The 19,834-nt window shown below is 40.2% G+C and overlaps 2 protein-coding genes across 5 annotated transcripts in view; one reads left to right on the top strand and one right to left on the bottom strand.

Moving 5' to 3' along the window:
* pkmyt1 (protein kinase, membrane associated tyrosine/threonine 1) overlaps positions 1-19,834 on the bottom strand; it is a 156,616-nt gene that overhangs the window by 62,215 nt on the left and 74,567 nt on the right. The gene's annotated exons all lie outside the window — the stretch shown is intronic.
* LOC308302688 (uncharacterized protein) lies at positions 827-19,299 on the top strand. Of its 4 annotated transcripts, none has more exons than XM_080746976.1 (29): positions 827-937; positions 4,651-4,710; positions 8,040-8,084; positions 8,269-8,325; positions 8,458-8,520; positions 8,763-8,831; positions 8,940-8,978; positions 9,998-10,063; positions 10,580-10,618; positions 10,717-10,761; positions 10,953-11,003; positions 11,159-11,212; positions 12,006-12,062; positions 12,676-12,744; positions 12,929-12,997; positions 13,232-13,297; positions 13,476-13,523; positions 13,973-14,014; positions 14,268-14,339; positions 14,440-14,508; positions 15,422-15,493; positions 15,591-15,662; positions 16,199-16,258; positions 16,424-16,486; positions 16,591-16,635; positions 16,731-16,769; positions 17,152-17,520; positions 18,089-18,145; positions 18,242-19,299. In XM_080746976.1, exons 1-29 carry the CDS (start codon positions 931-933, stop codon positions 18,244-18,246), a joined length of 1,869 nt encoding a protein of 622 aa, XP_080603102.1. In that variant the 5' UTR covers positions 827-930; the 3' UTR covers positions 18,247-19,299. The 4 variants fall into 4 exon arrangements, with proteins under 4 accessions (XP_080603102.1, XP_080603101.1, XP_080603104.1 ...); XM_080746975.1 differs by having other exon boundaries at positions 13,476-13,532; XM_080746978.1 differs by lacking the exon at positions 15,591-15,662 and having other exon boundaries at positions 13,476-13,532.

The following is a 19,834-nucleotide window of genomic DNA, read 5'->3' as shown; positions in this document are numbered from 1 at the left end:
CATGAATCTGTTTGGTCCTCAGGTTATGGCAAGATGCCAAATGGGCAGGGTACAAAAACTCCCGGTGTGCTAAATGGAAAAGGCCTAAAAGGTGAAGTTCTCTCACCTGAACAACCAAGTGCAGCTCCAGTGGAGCCACCAGTACCAAGCACAAACGAACCAACCCAAGATATAGTACTTGTGGACCCTGAGCCCACCCAAGGTCTACCTCCAGTGGTGACACTGATGGGAAAACCTCAGAAGCCTCCAGCACCAGTGCCACAATCAAAGAGCTATAAACCAGCACCTGCACCCATGCCAGTGTTTCCACAATGGAAACAGTACCCCAAACCGGCACCAGTGATGCCACAGGCTACACCTGGACCAGCTCCAGTGGTTACTCAAGGCAAGCCTGCTCCTGAACCAGTGTCCGAGGCACAACCTCCAATTCCACAAACCAAGAGCCCCAAACCAGCACCAGAACCAGTGTTCCCACAGGGCAAAGGTCCCAAGCCAGAGCCCGAGCCAGCACCTGTGGTTCCTCAAGGGAAGCCAGTGCCCGCCATACCGCAAGGGAAGCCCTATAAGCCTGTTCCAGAGCTGGAACCAGTCACAGCCCCCAAACCACTGGCACCTGAGCCTGAAGCAGCTCCCGTGGTTCCCCAGGGCAAGGGTCCGAAGCCAGCAGCACCAGTCGTTCCACAAGGCAAGTACCCTGAACCAACGCTTGAGCTACTTTCGGTGGGGAAAAACCCAAAACGAGCACCTCACTTAGCGCCAGTGGCTCCACAAGCAAGGAGCCAAGCATTAATAGCACCACTGCCTCCTAAAGGGCAAGGTCCAAAACCACAGAGCAAGGGTAAACGTCAGTTTTATGCGGCATGCCAGTGAGGTAGCATGTAATGTAATAATGACATACATGCCTTGATAACCTGGATTTGTATTAGGGAGATGAAAGGTCAGTAGAGCGAAGTTGGACTCTCAACAATTATGCTCTTGCAAGTGGATTTGCTAATAATGCAATACAATAGTATAGTTGATGACAGTTCCTACGGTATATGCTATACGACTGTCATCAACTTTTCCCATTGGATTATACAGTATGAGTGCACCGTTATTTCTAATTATCATATTGTAGAAAAACAAAAAATGTTATCCACCATAGAATGAAATGATCAGGTTGCGCCAACTTTAGTGCCACATCATTTGACGTGGCCTCAGAGCCAATTTACTTTTACTTTATTTGTTTATTTGGTCAGGACAATGCACATTAATGAACACTAAGACATGATGCAATACAGGCATGATTAAGTGTAAATATGCCGGATTTGTAGTCCCCAAAAGTCATAACCTTTTAAAATATGCATGCCAATGTACTCGTAATAATAATAATATATTACAAGAGAATGTGCACTACGTTTTGACCTCTGTTGACTCTTCATCTCTTCTATTTATTTATCAGTGTGACTGAATTATTTCAGTTGACCCGTATATTGTGATAATTGCTTTAACCATAAGCTACTGTATACAATATATCCCACACAGAAAATAAATACATTTTAAATAAAATTACTGAATATCTTTGGCCATTTTCAATTATGCATTAATGTATTTCAAAATGCATTTAATTTTCTGTTCAGTTAATCTAAATGAAACCCACATGACTATAGCCAATCAATTAATGGTAGATTGAAAGTATATTAGCAAGACAGTGTAATACGTGGTAGGATGTCGGTGTACGCCATAAGGAATACTTTCCTCTGCTTGATTGTGTTGTTGCACTGCTAGTGTAGCAGAATGATACTGTAATCTGTGAAAATGAATTGTTCACCTTTCTAGACATCATTTTAGTTCATTTGTTTCTGTATCTGTGTTGCAAATAGGTATAGTTTATCAATATACAGACACTGAAGGATGGACTATTCTGTATAATTAGCAAAACACCTGGTTTCATATGTTGAGCAACACAGAGATGACTTTGTCGTCTTCAGGTGTTGCTGAAGCTGTGGTGCCCAATGGACAAATGTCTGACTGGCTCTTAGAGAGTCTTGGTAAATCTCCTTGTATTTAAATTCAGTAAAGACTGTTCTCTTAAACATAATCTCAATATATACATTTAACAATCATCATGGCCATCTGAACTATCTAATCTTCATCTCTATCTGAAGTTTTGGCTTTTTACATACATTGTTGGGAGCATTAAGAGAACAGTCTATGTGAAACCTGATCATAGTATTTTGTGTGAGTAAAAATGTTAAAGCTACAATCCTTACGTTTTCTGTCGGTTGTTTCTTTCAATGATGTTGCAATGCTGTCCAAAACTGCAATATAGATGTTCGTCTAGTCTAGTGTCTGATTCAGTGTGCCATCTGCAACAAACAAATTGTCCTCTCTGTGTCTTACCTGACACCAGGGTCTAAATTTCTCAATGGAAGATTATGGAGACCACCTCCATTGTAGAAGTTGTATTGTAACATCAAATCACTCCCGGATTGTAGCTTTAACTTTAGAGTAGCCTACTAGATTCTAGCTCCGATTGCCTGTCTGAAACCACTGTCATGTCATTAGTTGGCTGTGTTAGTGCTCATGTTTTGTCTTGTTCAAGTCTGTCTGCTGTTGTAATGCATGTTCTGTTAGTGTTTTTTTTTTGTTGAGCTGCAAAGGGCTTGCAAAACATCACCATCATAAAATCACAATTCACAACACAAGGTCATGCAATTTCATCTGTAGGCTACTCTATATGACATAATGTGCAATTCGGTGGTTCAAGGTCAAGAAGATAAATTACATTATCACATAATTTCAGAACTATTCATCGTATACAGTAGGAGACTAGGAGTAATTTGAAAGCTTTTGCAGCTCAACTACACACACCTATAGTTTGCCCTTTTTGTTTGTTTATTTATTGGATTGGTGGAAACTTAATTCACATTGCATGCTGTAAATACAATTACAATATACATCCTGAATGTGAGATCTATAGCCACTGGCATCTCAGTGCATGAAGTTGCATGTTTGTGAGAGATATCAACAAAATATTTGAAGATACATCAATTCTGAATTGGTCACTCTTCATGATATTGTCTTTAATATACCTCCATTTGAATCAACATGTTTCAAAATATGTGACCTAAAACAATGATTGTGTAATGTATTTTTTATTTATTTTTGTTTTTATTTTTAAAATATGAAGTGGCATTTATTGAAGTTTATTGAAAATCCATGTTAATGTTGATGAAAGTTATATGGCCTTTAGGTTATGTCACAGGAAGTGCTGTCCCTGAGCAAAAAAGTGCAGAGACAGACATTGCTTTTGGAGTAGGCAACACAGGTGACGGGGTCATTGGCCCTAAGCCACAGGTCCCTGAAAGTAATGGACCCCTGGACACCAAAGATGTCCCTGTACCTGAAACGATGGCTGCTAAAAGCGTGGGATACATCGCTCCCGAAGACACACTGATTAAGGGAGAATTGTCACCAGAAGAGGCGAGCTTCAGGAGCCAACCCGACGTAGAGCCTGACAGACCTGGTGTCAAAGGTGTTCCAGTAGTGGGAACTGGGGCACAGGAATCTAACGTTGGTCATCCTGGTAAACGGAACCTTGATATGTGTGTGTTCAAGTGTCTTAGTGGTGTTGTCACATACGTGTCGCATACGTAGCACCAGTGCATGTTTTTCCTTCCATGTACTGTACACATGTTGGGTACAGTCAATCCTTTTGTTTGTCTCATGTGTATGTCTACTGCTGACACTGAGGACACTTTGGTTTGACTGTCTCACTTAAGGTTTGTTATACACAGTATCATGTCTATTTGTTTTTGCATTTGTTTCAATGACTAGGATTCAAGACAATCTGCCTGTGGTAATCTGCAGTTGGGTTTATTTCATTAATTCACCGTTTCATGAAATCAAGGTGTTCATTTAGGACACAGTCTCTATTGGAATGGTTACGTTTTATTTGAATATTGGCAATATCACATTATTATTATATCACATTACCTTGATATTTGGTGAAGAGCATCCTTCTACAGATAAACTGCAGTACACTATTGAGTGAATCCTAGCCAGTGTTTACTGTAGTATTAATATTGTCTGGCTTGTCTTTGCATTATTGCAACTCTTGAGTTGCTAGACTGCATGCTCTGTTGGGTGTTTCAAATTACCGCCGCCTATTATGTTGTTACTAATGTTTCCTGTTGAAAAGCTGACATCTTGGAACACAGGATAAGTAATCGAAACATCCCTAGTTGAATTTGATTCAGGTATTTATTTTCTTATCCTTGTTATGAGGTTAGGGTATTAGTATTACATTGGCCTATATTGATTTATTGTTCAAACCATTTATGGCTATTCTGAAATGTCAGCATTACTACTCTGATCATAAATCATAAATTGATTTGGTTTGTGGTGATTATAATTGGCATTTTATTTGAGGTGGTGTTTTTATTAATTATGTTGTATATTAGTAATAAATTTATATGGGTTAGTTGTCTAGTTTAATGTTATTGCAGGAGAACAGCTTGGTGAGTCGAGGGAAGACAAATTATGCATTTACTACTGTAGCCTACTGTAATTTATCGGAGAATGATGGTGTCACTTGTTGACAAGAACTGATTTGCCTGCAAGCGATGGAGTGTAAATTAAGTTTAAGTTTGCCTTTATGACCCTCAGAGAATCTTGGGGCAGAGGGAGCTGCAAGCAATGGACAGGGAGCTAAATCAGCCAAACCTGGTAAACGGACACTTTACCTTTAAGTCCTGCCATAGTGTGGACGATTTGGTGGTTCAGCAGTGGGTTGGAATGTATTTGACATTCAACATGTCATGCTTCTCTCTTTTAAAGGGCAAGAACACTTATAGAGGTTTGGGTTGTGTAGTCACTGGCCATGATGTAACTCCAAAGGTGGGCAAGAAATCAAAAACGGTTGCTCCATTGATTAGAAATTGATCATTCAAAATAATTATGCTCCAAATTGACTTACATTGTACGGTGTAACAAAAATTACCCCCTTTTTATTCAATTCAAAATCAATTACTTGCCCACTTTTTTGGAGCTGTGTGAAGCACAGGCTCCCTATACGTGGCCGTGTGGGTCTGTCTGTCTGTGTGTGTGTCTGTATGTAGCCTGAACTTCCTAAACTTCGGCACGCTACTAGTCCCACAGTTTTGCCACCACACACTCGCGCCATATGTCAAATCGACCGGCTTACTCGGGAATCGTGGGCTAGTAACTTGCTAAGAGAAAGGTTCAATAGTTTAATTGATATTAATTTATTAGTGAATTAATTTTCCCCATTGACTTATAATGGGAATCGCAAAAACTCACATTCAATTATTTGTCTCTCGCAAACCATAGGGGCTAGAGTTTCAAGACTTGGAGAGGAGGTTCATAATGATTTCAAGGATTAAATAAAAAATAATTGTGTCATTTGGCCGCATGGTGGCGCCATAACACCCCACTTTACGTTTTGGCCTGTAACTCTTGAACCGTAGGTCGGAAAATTAAAAATATTTTTTCCCTGGATTCCTTGGGTCATGACACATCTCCCCATATAGGCCACGCCCATTTGCGCCATGATAGATTTTCCGCCATCTTGAATTTTCTCCAAAACACACTTTTTGCTCCTTTTCCTACATATTTTCTTCAAATGTCACAAAAATCGGTACACATGATCCACACACACACACACACACACACACACACACACACACACACACACACAGCTCCACTTCACACGGGTGTGATTTTTTAGTTGCATCATGGCAACTGAAGGTAACTACACAACCCAAACCTCTATAAGCGTTCTTGCCCTTTAAATGGAATTACATCTGTCAGGAAGTGATAGCCCTTGTAGAACAGCAATTACTCTCTTTTAAATGGAGCTACTTCTTCCAGGATGCCACTGCCGTTATAGTAAAACCATGCATAGTCACTTTATTTTAAATGGAGCTACATCGTCCAGGATGTGTACTGTACATATAGATGCCCTCATAGAAAAACCTTACCCAGATCCCAAGTGAGCATTATTATGATATTCTGCTAAGGTGTGGCCATATTGTACATAATAATGTCTGGAAATCGCACAAATACACTTTTTAAAGTCAATGACATGGAGTTTCAGGTTTCCTCGTGTTTCTGAGCTTCATGGTCAATATTGCCAAAGATAAGATTAAAGCTATATTGCCTAAAGGGTGGAAACTCAATAATTAACTATAATGAGACCACCACACAATGGTCACAATGGTTTAACGTTGATTTATAAGACTGGTTGCCTTATAGAGTTGGATCCATATTTTACAGTGTATGTGTGTTAATTTATATTGTGCTGTGATGTGTTTGTGTCTGTGTTTTCTTTAATTTGAACACTTGAATAGTATTTTTAATGCATCTTTTTAACACGGGTTCGTCTAGACTGTGGACCATCAGGAGTACCAAATGGGCAATGGGTGAAAATACCCAGACCTGGTAAACCCTTTTTCAATATGGGTGATCAGTACGGCTTTCTACAGCCATGTACTGAGTGATCATCATAACTTCAATGGTCTTACAGTATGTGCATGGCATGCAAAGGTCTAGTTTTGACATTCACTGTATATGCTTACATTATTCTTAACAGGTTCTTTCTTGTACATATTTTAATGTGTGTGATTTCCTTGATTTCTTACAATACTTTCTGTTGGCATGTTTATTAGTGGATGGTTAACCTCTACCTCCCCTCTACACAGTAAATCCATTTCTTACAGTGTACTTTGCCTTTAGTGCATGACCTATTTATCACCTTTGACCTGTTTTCACATCCCTTCATACATTACAGTTTGACTGTATGGATTATCATTTTAACTCATATGTTAGAATTGTTTGACTTCTGTAAAAGTACCATAATGATTTAAAACAGTGGTTCTCAACCATTTTGTCTTGCCATAAAATACAAATACAGGGATGGGCTATTTTACTTTAAAACAATTGGAAACAGTATTTCGGCTACACAAATGTACTTTACAGACATGGGGAAAAATACAGTACAGTACATTATGTTACAAAACATTGAAGGTCGCAAGCTCTCAAGTTGAGAACTGCTGTAACCTAGGCCTAATGAACTACATTTGTGTGATCACTAACTTGATGACTGATTTTAAAACGGGGTGGGTGGTGTCTGAGTGGCACGAGGGTCAATTGCTCCAACGAACACAATTTGCTGTGTTTGCTGATGAGAAGCTGTCAGGGATGTTCTCTGTGGTAACCAGATCGCTCGTCCCAAAACACTTGCTCTCACTTTATCACGCCAACCGCTCGGTGGAGTGGTTCTTGTATTCTTTACTGAGCAAAGGTAAATGTTAGAAATAATTTTAGGGTTAGGCATAGTTTTACTGAGGTTAAGGTTAGGAATATGGTTAGGTTTAAGCCGTTGAGGCCTAGTTTACCAAGGTTACGTTTAGGAATGCCAGGCAGAGACCCCTCTGGGGGCGCCTGTGTTTTGGGGCGAGTGTTCTGGTATTCTTCTCTGTTACTGCCTGCCTGCACCAGTAACTCCTACAGGTTGGTCTGGTGCCTTTTTAGGAGAGAATGGAACTGGGAGGGATGGCGTGTTCACCTCGCCTGTTATTCCCTCCCGGTGAAACGCCTCACTGTCAGGAGAAAATAAGTAGTTGGTAACATGTGATATGTATCAGAACAGTGGTTCTCAAACCTTCTCATGTCAAGGACCCCCAAATTGACACTTATTAGCCCACGGACCCCCATTTGAAACGATATTCCATTTGTACACTCTCAGAGTTACAGACCCATTTGGTTCCTAACTATCATTTAGCTGGGGACCCCCTGGAACTTCCTCAAGGACCACTGGGGGTCCCCAGACCCCACATACTGAACCAATGTATCAAAGGATACACGTCCACACCCTCCCTAAGACCAACAAGTAGGGGTTGGCAGTGACAGTGACTATACAGATGGGGGGAATTGGCAACAACTAAATTGGGGAGAAAAAAAACGATAAGATATTGAAAATCAGCATGAGACTAATTGTCAATGTTTTCTGATCTCTTTGAATGTTGCTGTTTAAGGGTATGGAGCAGTAGATGGTCTATCAGCTGGCACTAATACCAAAGGTAAACAGACTCATGTTCCTGTATTTGTAGCCTGGTGTATTGTAATGAGCTAAAATGTACACCGTCCGGTATATGTGATAAGTCTATATTTTGTGTGTTAAAGTTGTGATGATTGTGTTTTGTCAGGCCATGCTTTAGTAGTTATTCCTCATGTCACTAAGATGGTGCTTTGCTTTTTAATTAGGTTATGGTGCAGGAGCTGGGGTTCCAAATGGTCATGGATATGGTGCCAAACCCAATGGTGAATTTAAATCTCAATAATGTTTAAAGTTGAATTAATTGTAATCGTGATGTGTTGGTCATTTGAGCTATTTAAAAAAACAAAATACAATTAACTATAATGTTTACAATGATGTCAATTGTAATTGGTTAGGTTATGGTGCAAGTGCAGGTGTAGCTGGATATCCAAATGGAGGGACAAAGCCTTCCAAACCAGGTAGGATAACTAAATATGTTTTTGAAAAGTGTGAGATCTCTGTTTCACGTGAAATGTATAGCTCTGCGCACTTATGTTTCTGTGTGCTACCATGAAGTTAAACATGATACCTATATATGCTCACATTCGATTTGTAGTGTAAAGAATGATGCTTATTGTCCTCCTCCACAAAAACCTTAATGGATGATAATCAACAATGTTCCATAACCTAATCATACTGTATATTGTTGTTTACTCCATAGGTTATGGGCCTGGGGCAGGAGGTTATGTGCCTGGATATGGCAATGGCAACAGATATGGGGCTGGAGCAGGTAAATATGCTCTGTACAGTGATACATTTACTAGTCTAAAATAGTCTTTGTCTTGAGAAAAAGACGGCAAAGATCACCAAACACATGTGTTTGTTTTTCACTCTGCAGCCCATGGATATCCATATGGAGGGCAGCCTAAACAACACGGTAAGAAATGTTTTCCCAAAGTTTATCCCAGCGGTTACCTTTCTTATTGCAACCGAAGGTCGCAGTTTACCATGAGAAATGTCACAGCTTGTTTGTCGCTCTGACATCATGCTCTGATGTCACTATGATGTCATGGAAACAGAATGCGTTTGCCGATCTGACATCATCACGCTCTGGCTTGATTTCCCTTTTATGACCATATATGGAGATCGCTGATGTCATCACTAGTCACACTTGCATCACACTCTGGCTTGATGTCCCTTTTAGACCATATATGGAGATCGCTGATATCATCACGAGTCACACTTGCAAATTAATTACGTCCTTGTCCGTTTTATGCCCATATATGGAGATCCCTGTCTCGATGTTATCAATATTACGGGAATATCTGGGAATGCCCATATATGGGCATGCTCTGACATCACAATGTTGACTATCATGCAGGGGTCTCCATATATGGTGAAACTGGTCAGATATAAATCACTGGCCAGATGGCCGAGAATTTACCTCGCCCTTTAGGGCGAGGTCGCATGTTGCCCTGAGGCGTCTTACTAGTAGCTGCATTTGATATTTACTAACCATAAAGGGGACACAGACCGGTACTCTGACAACACAACAGGTATTGCATAACCGGGTGGGGGATGCATTTCCAACTTGCATCGTTCCTGAGTAGGCCAATAAATAGATGGTGCATTTATCCAAAGTGGCGTTGCAATACATTTAACCATTCAAGGACAAGGACACATTCTCACACCTGCTCATCGGGAACAGTTGGGGGTGCAATGTCTTGCTCAAGGACACTTCTGAGCCACAAGTCTTCTCATTCAACTCCTGACACTTTCTTATGACACATGAAGGCTAAAGGAGGAATAGGAGAGAAATGGGGTTAAAATGAAGCTCCTTATGAAGCTGTTTAAATATATTTCTTTATCCCACCTGAAAACATTTTCAGACCCCAGTGCACATAATACGAAGGCCTCTGCCATAAATGTTTTCTGATCACTTAATGCTGTTATCAGGCTATGGACAAGGAGCTTACCTTGGGGCTGGATATGGAAATGGAAATGCCTACAGAGGTGCAAACGGTAAGAGTCACTCTCACTGTCATTTAGATTAAATAAACCTGTGCATTTATTTAGAATTTCGATATAGTTATGAATTATCTATACTAGTACTGTGCCCGGGGGTGTGCACAGTATATGAGGGATTATGAGTCTCAGAAGTAATGTTGGAGGACACAGACCGTTGCCCGTTGGACAGATTAGTCACTATTGATGTCCAGTTGTGTAACACCCGCTGTATCCGTCTGTCTGTCTGTCTGTCTGTCTGGCTCTCTTTTATGCCTATATATGGTGTTCTGTGTCAAGGCTAGTCTGTGATGTGAACTCCAAATTTGGGCACTGTAGTGATATCAGTCAGTGATGTCAGTGGGGCATTGTTTTCCGACTGTCTGTCTGTCTGGCTCTCTTTTATGCCCATATATTGTGCTCCGTGTCAGCATGCAGACAGACAGTCAGACGGCGGACAGACATTCAGTAAATTAATAGTTAGATTAGATATTTACTTGTTTACTATTATTACTACCCCTTTTCTTTTGTCAGGCAAAGCTGCCCAGGGTGAGATGGGCAAGTCAAAATCAGGTAAATGTTTACATTTACTGCATATTGTGACTACAGAAGACATGGATTACCTGCTCCCAGTTTTATGAACTTTGTGACCGATTTTAATCTGTATGCAGGCTATGGGAATGGCTACAATGCTGGTGTACAGCCTGACTATGCAGGTACGTACGTATAAATGAGGAGAAAAGCGTATGGGAAAAGGCAGTGGCTTTTTGCTAATTGTACTCCCACAAAGACATTTTACAATAAATTGAATTGGACAAAGTATAAAGACATTAAAAAACAACACATGAATTCTGAATTGATCTTTGATTCAGCAAAGCACTGTTTCTTCTGTTGTGTTCTTCCCAAGGTCTTACCCAAGGTCTTAGCCAAGGTGGACCTGGTTTTGATGGCAAATCAGGTACTGTATAAGCTTCTTTCAGGCAGGCTTTGAGAAGAGGACTCACTTACTCCCATACAAGTTCATAAAACGTACAATGTCCAGTACTGTCATTGTCACCATCACCACATCATAATGTCATGGTGGCCTTCATCATGTGGTTGATGTTTTCACAGGTGAGCTTGGTCCTGGTGGATATGGAGGTGCACCTCAAACACATGGCAAATATGGTGAGACTTTGATCCAGCATCAGCAATTTACCTCATGCACCTCAAATATAGTTTTTTGTATTACTTTCTTGACTTGTTTGCTTCATCTTCATCTGCATAAAGATAAAAATGTTCTTGGTTTCATTTAAAATGTACTGCATAGCTACAGTACGTATAGTTTCGAAAATGTCCATGAGCATCTATGAGCTCACAACATCATGTAACACAACATGTCTTGATCTTGTAGAACGGCTAGTTTAGCTATTTTTGAGCGGTGGTCACACCGTCTCCTATACGTGGTTGTGTGTGTGGGTATGCGTCCGTCCGGCCGTCCGTGATGGATGGATGATGGATGGATGGATGGTGGATGGATGGATGGATGATGGATGGATGGATGATGGATGGATGGATGGATGGATGATGGATGGATGATGGATGGATGGATGGATGGATGGATGATGGATGGATGATGGGTGGATGATGGATGGATGGATGATGGATGGATGATGGATGGATGGATGGATGATGGATAGATGGATGGATGATGGATGGATGATGGGTGGATGATGGATGGATGGATGATGGATGGATGGATGGATGGATGGATGATGGATGGATGATGGATGGATGGATGGATGGATGGATGGATGATGGATATATATATATTTGTTTTGCTGTTGCGCAGCCTCCACGACCACCGCTCTCTTATTTAAAAAGAATAAATATCTTGTTTTTTTTCTCCCTTTTTTACATTTTGAAATTGGAGATGCCATGTTGAAAGTGGTTAATAATAATAATAATGTTTGATCTACAGCTGCAGCCGGACAGCTTCCTTACAACGGGGCACCGATTGTTCCTGCTGGACTAGATGGTGAGGCCATGTCATTACACCATGTCACTATTAGTTAGGGAAAGTTAGTTAAATTATGGTTTGGTGATGAGTCATCACTTTTCACAGTTTTTTGGGGGCCATTTTTAGCCAAAGTAATGTTTTTCATGCAAAACAAATGCTTGCATTGGATTAGAATCATGAAGAACCCCCTAGTTTGACCCCTCACATGCTACTTAACGCAGATCTATTTTTTGTATTATTTTCCTGTATAGTAAAGTCAATGAGACCCCAACTTTGATTGGCTCCCACAAAGTTTCCCAAGGGAGTTGGGTTTGAAAAAGTGCAGAAATGATAGTAGACACCTTTATGAACAAATTTTTTAACAAAGCTATAGGTAAGCATTTAGTTCCCAAATTGGTCAAAGACTCGGCTAACTTTCCCTAAATATATGGTTAAAACAGGGATGAACTTAAAGATTGTGGGTGTTGACATGGTGGAGTTATTTTGCCTTAGGGCAATCGCTCATGCACTGTACTAACTTAAAAACTCTTGCAAGTTACTGTAGCAGCATTGTATCTTTGGGTGTAGGCAAAGCCTAATGTAATTATAATGATAATGATAAATAAATGTATTACTCTGTATTGTCACACAGGAAGCAGTCAGTTTGAGCCTCAGCCTGCTGGCCTTGGCCCTGATGGAAAATCAGGCAGCATGTATGGTGGTATGTACAGTAATAGTTTATCTCTATGATTTGTTTGGTACAATACTGTCTAATACACAATAAAATCCTCAGACCCTCACATATCTATTTGGTTAAAATTGTCTCAGTTACAAAAGGACTAATGAGGATTTGGTGGATGGATTTTGCTGTGTACTGTCTGATGAAATGTAATGTACTATTACAGGTATGGGTATGGGTGCTTATGGTGGACAACCCCTTGGTATGGGCCCAGAGAAATCTCAAACCAAATATGGTGAGGGAATACTCAGTCTATTGGATACAGTTTTATGTCACTCCACAAATATGACTCTTTGTAGCAGATAAACAGAGACAAGTCAGGGATATCCTTCTTATCCCAGTAACGCCTTGCTTTGTAGAGTTCTGTCATAAAGTAGCCTATTAAGCAAGTTCATTTCTGCATGCAAACGTTAGTCTTTGCCTTCTTGTCACTTTGTTTGCACTCATGGATTCTTTTGCCCTGACTCAGGCATTGGTGGGATGCCATTTGGTGGCCACCCTCTCAATATGGGATCCAATGGGGGAGGACAGTATGGTATGTCCATGTTTTATTGTATGATGTATTTTAGTCTACTTACAGTGTTCCTTGTAAAAGAAATCACGTTATGACAGAAGCCAAAGTAGAAGGAGTGTATGAATGTCAGTGTATATGTGCAGTCATCATACCGTTTGTTGCATGTACATGTCCAACGGTGTAATTCTTTCATGTCCAGGACATGGTGGAAGCCCCTATGGGCCTGGTGGTGATGGAAAATCAACTGGTAAATATGGTGGGTATATCACTTACTTATATGACCTCAGTGTTGAATCATTCAGTGACACTGTTTTTGTGCCTGACTTCTAATACATTGGGCTATTTAGTTTTGACATGTGTAAGAGCTTCATGGTTGAGTAGACTCAAGAAGGATTGTTGATCCATTTACGGTCTGGATAATATTGTGCATATATGGGTATTACAGTATAAATCAAGTGACTTGCTTTGTTATTTTGCTGCAAACAGAAGATACAAATTGAAAACCAATACAATAAAAAAAAGTGTTGAATCATTCTGAAATTTGTCAGAGGTGTTACTTTGGTTGAAAGATTCTGAAGAGACATACTGTATGCTGCTGCATATGGTATATTATTACTGTGTATTAGCTATTTAGCTACTATATTGAGCATAACGGTAAAGGTAAAAGTCAAGGATGTTAATTCAATGTACTTGCAGGTGGCCTTGGCACTGGTGGGGACCCTGCACCTGGAAAATACGGTGAGTTTGGTGGAAAGATCCACAAGCACATTTAGCGGAATTAGTTTTCCTGAAAGCGGTGATTCAACCCAGAGTTACAAGTAACAAACAATGAAAGAATACCAACCACAAATCAGACCATAGTAAATTCTGATTACACCAGTCTAAAAGGTTAAGTAATTTGGAAGTTTTGGATACTGGACCAAAAACATGAGTTTTGGTATAGGAATCCAGTCAATGAGGTCATGTGATTGTTTAAAGCATCTCTTCCCAGGATATGGCACACTACCCTATGGTGGGCAACCTCTTACTGTTGGCAACAATGGACAATCAGCGGGCAAATATGGTGAATAGTAGACTCTGTCTTGGCATCTGTATTAAATGCCACATTGTATTATTTTCTGATCATGACTATAACCTTTCATCCTCTGCCGCCTCTCCCATAGGCTATGGAGGATCGCCTTATGAAGCTCAGCCCCTTGGACTTGGCCATGATACATCTGCAGGAAACTATGGTAATAAAACATGTACTGGATTCTTTTTGTATGTCCACTTAATGCCATGATAACCACCTCAGTGACCTTGTGGTTAGAGTGTCCGCCTTTAGATTGGGAGGCCACGGTTCAATTCCCCAGCCGGGTCATACCAATGGCCGGGTCTAATCTGTGGCCACTCCGCTCTTGACTATATCGATCCTTATAGAGCATCGCAGTGGGCGTGGTTTACTGATCCCACAAAAAAATGTCCAGTTCATTTTCCTCATAGACTTTCACGAAAATATTTACAACAATTATGTTAAGCCTAGAACCAAGCCATCCAGGATTGCAGTGAATCATGACCATAAAACCTGTGATCCTATGAAAAGAACATTTTGAAAATCGCTAAACAAAGGGTAGGTATTAAATGTAGTATATCAAATAATGTAATATTAAAATATGTTTTCACATGGGATCAAAGGTTTTATGATCATGATTCACTGCAATCCTAGATGGTTTGGTTCTAGGCTTAACATATTTGTTATAAATATTTTTGTAAAAGTCTATGGGGAAAATGAATGGGAGATTTTTTAGTGTGACCAGTAAACCACTTCCGCTGCGATGCTCTATTCCTCTGCCTTTGCTAGATAGATGCTAGTTATTATTTATATTAGATGCCATGTTTGTTGTCTACCTACTGTTCTACCGTAGTTACTTTGTCACGTTTTGTATGTTGCTCTGGGTAAGAACATCTGTTAAATGTCTAAATTGTAATTCATAGGGACACAATTCCTTGCTGTATGTTTTGTGGGTACAGTGCAGCACAGTGTATCCTGCTGTTCTTTATTTTGGGTAGCCCATGCCTACAGTAAATACAGGTTGTGGAATGCTGACATAATACTTTATGCTTGCAGTATGTCATTTTCATCATTTGTTTTGCTTTATTTCCCAGGTCTGGGGGGAATGCCATATGAGCCTGAGCCTCTTGGGCTTGGACCTGGCGGAAAATCAACAGGCAAATATGGTGAGATTTGGGAAACATGGCAACCTCTTTCACAATGTTGTGTGATTTTCTATTGCATTTTACGTTTTTAAATCTGTATGGTCAACCTTTTTCTAAGGTGGAGGTGAAGTTCCCTATGCACCAGAAACCCTTAGCCTTGGCGGAGAGGCTAAATCTACGGGGAAATATGGTGCTTATTTCATTTGCTGTCACTTTAATTCTCATATTGTCACCGTTGCATGGAAACCTTGTATGTCCAAAACATTACCTTTCAGGAATTGGTGAAAAGATTACCTGCGTTCCAATTGATCAAATGTAGTTATTATTTAGACACTTAACCTCTTTTACTTTCACTTAAATAGGCCTAATAATATATAATATATAATAATAATTCAAATTGGGACACATTGTGAGCTTGTAGATCTGCAGTTTTTCCCATTCTGTGTGAAACTGACGATGTAGGACATTAATTTACCAAAAACATATCCACGAGTTTCCTACGCCCCATAGTGCATTGCGCAAACGTCTGCATCGATCTTCCGCCGCCGATTTACAAGCTCACAACGGGTTGCATCTGCGACGCGACGTGAGCTTGTATGTCTGCTGTTAAACCCGGAAGTTTGGTCCTGATAGTCTCCAGTAAACTCCCGCGGAAACTTGTGGATACAAAAAAAAATGGAGATACATCTAGTGCATATTTCACAGACTTTTGTTTTTTCACTTTAGGTAGTAGCCCAGGAGCCTATGAGTCACAACCCCTTGGCTCTATTCCTGCAGGACACTATGGTAATAAGTCTGTATATCTCAGTTTTCTGTTGAATAGTCATAAGGTGCGACTTGAATGCTTTAAGGCAGATTTATTGGACAATACTGCATGTCAGAATCATGTCCTATACTGTATTGACTTTCTAAAATTCAATGTCAGATTTTGTTTCCATCTCACTTCCTCAGATATGGCAGGTTTGTCCTATGAGCCTCTACCTCTTGAGCCAGAGACAGCTGGAAAATCATACGGTGCGTGTGGCCTATCAAATATGGAGAGTTCACTTAAATATTTAATTTACTGCACAAACCCACACCTGTATTTCCCATTCAAAGTTGTACTTCTGGTCTTTTAGGAGAAGTCCCAAATCCTGCCACTGCGGTGGAAGGCGATAATTATGGTTCGTATCTTCCAGACATGTTTATCCTGTGTTAAAATAGCAGACTTTCAGGCAATTTTTGTCTTTTGCTACATTCAGTCTATGTTGTATTCCAGACAATGGCGGTTACATAAACGGACATGTGCAGCCTGAAGGTAACAGGAACATCAGTTCCACATTTAATTTTAATTATGTGCATGATGCAATAAAGTATATCCAGTATACTGCATTCAGTTCACGTGTTCTGCATCCCTTGACACCAGTCACACTGTAATCCATCTACTGTACATTTCAGATCCATTTTTGGATTCGGTTTACCAGTAGATTTTAATATTAATATATTGTCTGTGTTTCATGAAGTCCCATTTGACCAAACACAATTTCAGCCTTTATTCTTTGTGGATGTTGTGAACATGCTTTGACTTTGTCGTCTGCTCGTAAGGATCATGCAAAAGCTTACACGTGCACCATCCTCCTCTGTCTCTGCCATTCCTGCATGTGTCCATACTTCCCCTATCTTTTCTCCTCTTCCCGTAGTCGTCGCCTTTCCAGCGGCTCCCACGCTCAGCCCGTCTCTGGCCTACCCTCCTGTCCCTTCCTATCTGCCCGTGGTGCCCTCTTTCCCCCCTGATGTGGATGTGGCCCCTGTAACAGGTATAGAGGACCTGCCCGAGGCCGTGGCCACTGCCAGCCTCTCCCTGTTGGCGCCTGAAGCTGCCACGCAAACGCAAGCCCCGCCTTTGCTGCCCGAGCAGCCCGACAGCTTCCTGCCACAGCAGCCACAGCAGCAGTCAGAACCACAGCACCCACAGCAGCAGCAGCATCATCCGCAGCACTCACCACGTCCGATACACATTCAGCAGCACCTCAAGCTGCACTTTCACCCGCACAGCAATTCGTGGAGAGGTAAAAGACGTAGATCTGAGGCAAAGACCAATCAGATTAGAAGGGTAGTGCTAGAGGCGGGGATGCGCAAAGTAAAGTACCGGTATGCTGACAGTCCAGCAATAAAGTTTTGAATTGTATGCCTGCATTAAGTTTTTTTCTGTTTGGATTTACCGGTTTTGTCCTGCACCTATGCCCGATTTTAGGATGGGCGTACAGTACACATACAATTCAATATATTTTGCATTAAGTTGATTTAGTTTGGGCTGGAATGGATCGACTGACTAAAAACTGAATATACCACCATGTCTCCCCGCAGACGGAACATATTAAACACCTGCTAGCTTCAGCCTTATTGCTAGCTATTTTTGCTTTCTACCCTGACAATTAACATGCCATTTTAAGCAAGGTGCCAATTGTGAAATTAAACATTGTTCATATTTGTTGGAACCGGAAGAGAGCTTTCTTCATGTGTAGCTAATCAATGCAAGTAATACAGGATCGATTCCATTATTGAAAACATTTCAAACTTGTATCTGTAATTGTGTATCATATGGTTGATGTTTGACACATTTTTATTTTTTTGCAGGAGGAAAGGACAGCAAATATGATTTGGGTGGCTTCCTTGGAAACCAAGGTTACCAAGGTAAGAACAGGCTGGTTCACAATTTATAATTTTCATGATGGTAACATTTGAGACCTATCTTTCCCAACCTGAATATATTCTCTTTCTTTTATATAGGTTGATTCTGTTGACAATGGCCAGTGAGAGGATTCATCTTCAACTAGATTTTTTTAATGTTTTCTTTTTTTTTGCTGTTGTATATTCTAATTTAGTATTTTTTATTTCTCCTGTAGTTGTTGCATTCTTGACAGTCTTTTTGGTCTGTCAACATTAAGTATTTCAAGGAGCCAAACATGCCCAAAAACTTTTTTTGTTAACGTATTATTTTTTTGTGTGTGTGTCAGTGTATAATTGTTTTTGCATCTGATTTTGTATTATTATTATTATACCTTTATTTAACCTGGTGAGTCCCTTTGAGATTAGATGATCTCTTTTTCAAGGGAGCCCTGGCCAAGACAGCGGCAATAGTGTTGCAAACAACATAAAACAAAGCACATAATAGCAAATAGTATATAACTCGCATAGATAAACAGAATCTGACACCAAAACTCTTCACTACGTAATGGTGTACATATGTATATCTTGCCTTCTTCAGGGTTCAGCTTGCTGGGGGGGATAGGGGGAATCCATGCCTCAGTTTTTGATACCCCCTCTCTGTTCATTCATTTTTATTGTCAGTGGGGGATATGTTTTAACTCAGCTTCTGGTCAGACTAATTAAATACATGCATTTCCTTTTAGGAAATGTAGACTGTTTGATATTTATGTCCGATAATGTCACAATTTAAAAAAGAAATGTTGTCCCTATTTGGGGCTAATTTTGAAAAGTCAAATAAAGAAATCTAAAATCTCATAGTTTATCTACAAGCACTTAATGCTGAGCTTGTAGATTTACACATACAACAATGTACATACATGTAGGTAGAACATGTACCCCCTGTTTCTTTTACAAATGGAACCCTGACTTACCTCTCTGTTCTGCACTTATTGGCCTCAGTTCATGCAAAGGACTGTCTGCAAATCTACAATGTGTTGATTGAATCAGTCAGTTTTGCCTCCATATTGTCCACTCAACATGGTTTTGTAATCTCAAATTCAGTCTAATTTATTTTACTACCTGTGGCAAGTGTCTGTCAATTTTTGGACAGTTTTTGAATGAATAAAACCATATGGGGAATCTTACCACTGTCAAATGTAGTTTCCTTATTCTGTCTTTGTTTTGCTGACATGATAATGGCTATGCCATGGTAATAATTATTTATAATGAAAACTTTGTGGTGCTCCACTATTCACCCCTTTACAATTCAGCTGTATTTCTGTAAAGTAATTTAGTTCTTAGATTATGCTGACGACAACACAGTTTGAGCAATATGTGTACCATCTTCTAGAACAGTGTTTCTCAACCTTTTCAAGCCGCGACCCCCAAAATAATCATATTTTAACTGGGGAACCCCCTACCCTGACGAGCACTAAGAGCTGAGGTATTACAAGTTGTATAACACGGTTCTATTTTCACAGTTTCTGCCTCTAATATGACAATTTGGCCAATGTTTAATTTCTCATTTTAGAGGTATATAAAGTCCTTAAATTGTCACTTTAGAAATGGGCAGATACCCAGATACACTTAAACCGTATGTTGGTTTGTTTACTGTTGTGAGAAAACAATGTTTCACACTCATCTGGGGGGGTCCCGACTCACAGGTTGAGAATA

Source organism: Nannobrachium achirus (genome assembly GCF_963921795.1).
Source record: "Nannobrachium achirus genome assembly, chromosome: 18".
Taxonomy (NCBI): domain Eukaryota; kingdom Metazoa; phylum Chordata; class Actinopteri; order Myctophiformes; family Myctophidae; genus Nannobrachium; species Nannobrachium achirus.
The sequence above is the reverse complement of the archived record's forward strand: the minus strand, read 5'-3'. Positions and strand labels throughout refer to the sequence as shown.

Bases quoted from the DNA above. Each gene is read 5' to 3' on its own strand.
- LOC308302688 (XM_080746975.1), top strand. The intron at 10,619-10,716 runs GTAAATGTTTAC...ATCTGTATGCAG, and splicing joins GATGGGCAAGTCAAAATCAG to GCTATGGGAATGGCTACAAT. The intron at 15,494-15,590 runs GTGAGATTTGGG...CCTTTTTCTAAG, and splicing joins AAAATCAACAGGCAAATATG to GTGGAGGTGAAGTTCCCTAT.